The 2,953-nt window shown below is 40.2% G+C and overlaps 1 protein-coding gene across 1 annotated transcript in view; it reads left to right on the top strand.

The window, feature by feature from the left end:
* LOC118324473 (forkhead box protein J3-like) overlaps window positions 1-2,953 on the top strand; it is a gene marked incomplete in the record, with an annotated part of 47,336 nt that overhangs the window by 33,725 nt on the left and 10,658 nt on the right. Inside the window, 1 exon segment of the mRNA XM_035656834.1 lies at window positions 2,320-2,481. Within this exon segment, the coding sequence (XP_035512727.1) occupies window positions 2,320-2,481 (162 nt within the window).

Below are 2,953 nucleotides of genomic sequence, written 5' to 3'. Positions count from 1 at the left end.
GTTTAAATGGTTGAAAAAGCACAGAAATATGCTTATTGTCCATTCAGGTCTGATGAATATTAATTTTCTAATTATGTGTAATGATGATGATTATTGACAAATGCATTAGTCAAGAAGATTTAGTCATTTGTACACTGACTTCACACTTCCTCACTTTCACACACCACATGCATTTAAACATCCACACACATATTCACACATATCCGCGCACACACACGCTGACTAAAAGGCTGAACTGGGTGTGACCGTCTGGATGTGGGCCAGAGATCAAGCAGCGACTGGGACCTCTGACGCCTGTCTGATCTGACACACACACACACACAAAAAGTGATGATGTGTGGTACGTGACCCTTTCGTCTGACCCTGACCAAAGAGAAAATTTGTCCCACAGCAGCAGCTCACATAACTCTTTAAGTGTTTGGTCTGGATGTGATGTGAAGGTCTGGACTTGACAGCTTATTCCAGTTTTCCATCCTGTGCTTTTCACAGTTCTTGACTCATACTTCCAAGAATTTGTCAATATGAAACACTTTTTTTTTATCACAGATTTTTAACACATTGGGAACTAAAAAATATAGTCATGTCATTTTTATAAGTTATTATCATTGATTTAGTGAACAAATATTAAGCACTTGCAGATTTTTGCTTCAATTCATTTTGAGTGTTTATCAGACAAAATAGGCAAAACTCACTTCGGTTTTTGCTAACTTCTGATAGTATAGCGCGGTGGGTTTCCTACTTATTATGTTATGATTGAGTTGGTACTCTATGGTATTAGATACACAGACAAATTTGTCCTAAAATCTGACAACAGAAAGCAAAGAGATGAGCATTATATAGAGCCTAGGAATTCCGCATCAGGCGATTTTTGGACATACATTATACATTTCCCCAGACTGGTTTGTCTCACAGGCAGCAGGAAACAGAAAACTGTTGATTTACCTCATGCATGTCAGTTTGCACTCATTCTGTTTTACTCCAGGAAAGACTCAAACTTGACTCATCTTAGTCATCACTATACATTTTTTAAAATAAATAAATAAATTCAGAGCAGGAAGAGGAAGACCTTGATAATAATAATGCTGATGCCAACGTCAATGATATCCACCCACATCCAGACAGGTGGCGTCCTGCAGGCACGGCAGTGCGTCAGTGCCTCTTCTGTAACACATTTGCTTTAGTCTGTTTGCATTGGAGAGTGCCTATGCTTTTGAAAGACATTCCTATAATATGATACTAGAAAATTAGTATAACAGAAGTTATTTTCCTTGAGAAAGGATGTTATAGTCATCATTACATTCAGACATTGTAATGTTTTTGCTTGAATTCCTAAATTCCTTGTGATTGAAGCTCTGCTTAGTCTAAAAAACACTTTGTAAGAGGTTTAGTCATTATTAGTTTCTTTCTTTTCTAATGCACAAATATAAACCTGAATTGTTCTCGTAAACCACATGATAATTTCCTTGTTACTATAGTAACACAGCGAGGGGAATCTCAGGTTCACTTAGATGTCACCAAAATCCACCAAACCCAGAAAATGTTTGGGATTAACACTTAAAACTGACTTCTGAAGACACTTATTTTTCCGCTACAAGATGTTCTACAGGGTAGAGCACTGCCCCAGAGAGCCGTTACTGTTGTCTCACCCGAAGGCTATGATTTCACATTTGTCTATACAATTAAACGTAGCCTGGAGGTAATACCGGCGCTCTGCTTCTCAAGTACTGACAGTCAAACAAAACAAGAGAAACACGATTCAACATAATCCTGAGGCAATTCTTTTAAAGGCTTTGTGATCTGTCACCACAAGACAATACACCAGTACAAGTCCTCTGAAGCGAAACTCACGTCTTCATTGGTGCCAAACTCAAAAGTCAAGACAACAATAAAGTCATGCCTGAAGTTATCCAGTGGTCTCTGGGTCAAGACATTTTATCTAAATCACCATGTTCAAGGAAAAATAGTCATCAGTGGTTTAGTTTCTGTGCTTTTATGTAGCAGCAGCACCAATTTGCATGGACCAGCAATTTAATTTCCATATTTCCTCATGACTTGTCTCATAAGTTAATGGTGCATGGGTAACTTCTTGAGGTGGGCAGTGCTCACTTTAGCCTGGATATGAATTGGCAAATGGACAAAAATGAGGGAGAGTAACAAAATGGGCAATGAGGAACAATAAAATCATGAATCACTGCCTTTGAAGGAGTTTATATGGTGCATTGCCTCAAAATTTTGGCCCTGTATAATTGTCTTTATTGTCACATTAACATGGATCCTGTATGTGTGTGTGCGTGTGCGTGCTTGTGTATTTGTGTGTAGGTAGTGCTGTACAATCCCGAGGCAGAAGGCAGTGAGAGTCCTGGGAGTTTGGGCGGCAGCCTGAGCAACAGTCTTTCAGAACAGAGTTTGGCGTCCGTCAACCTTAACAACCTGAACACCGCCGTCAGCAGCAGCAGCAGCAACGTACACAGCTACACACCAGTAAGGCCTTCTCTTTATCTCGGGCGACAGCCTAATGATAGCTGCAGGAGAATTTCTCTCTTCTTGTGTCTATCTGCACAAGGACAACAGCTGACCTGACGCTGCTGAAGTACAGACATAGACTTGTTTAAGGACACTTCAGCAGGGACAGTGCTTTCTCCCACTTTTATTCTGCTTTTCTACTCCTCTGCGCCCGTGACAGTTATTTGGATGGATCTGCTGTGCTGGCGAGTTGAAGATGTTTCAACATCAACATTAGGGCTGCAACGATTCCTCGAGTAACTCGATTACAAAAATAATCAAGGAATTTCCTCTGCGTCGAAGCCTCGTTTAATTAAATTTAAAGCTCACGTTTCGCACGGATTCTTTTTAGTGTGACACAACGTGCGTCCCCTACAGTGTTGGGAGTAACGGCGTTTAAGTATAACGGCGTTATTTTTTCAGTGAGAATGTAAAGTGGCGCGTTACTACA

Source organism: Morone saxatilis, unplaced genomic scaffold (assembly GCF_004916995.1).
Source record: "Morone saxatilis isolate NCDOM2014 unplaced genomic scaffold, NCSU_SB_2.0 Contig15, whole genome shotgun sequence".
NCBI lineage: Eukaryota > Metazoa > Chordata > Actinopteri > Moronidae > Morone > Morone saxatilis.
The sequence above is the reverse complement of the archived record's forward strand: the minus strand, read 5'-3'. Positions and strand labels throughout refer to the sequence as shown.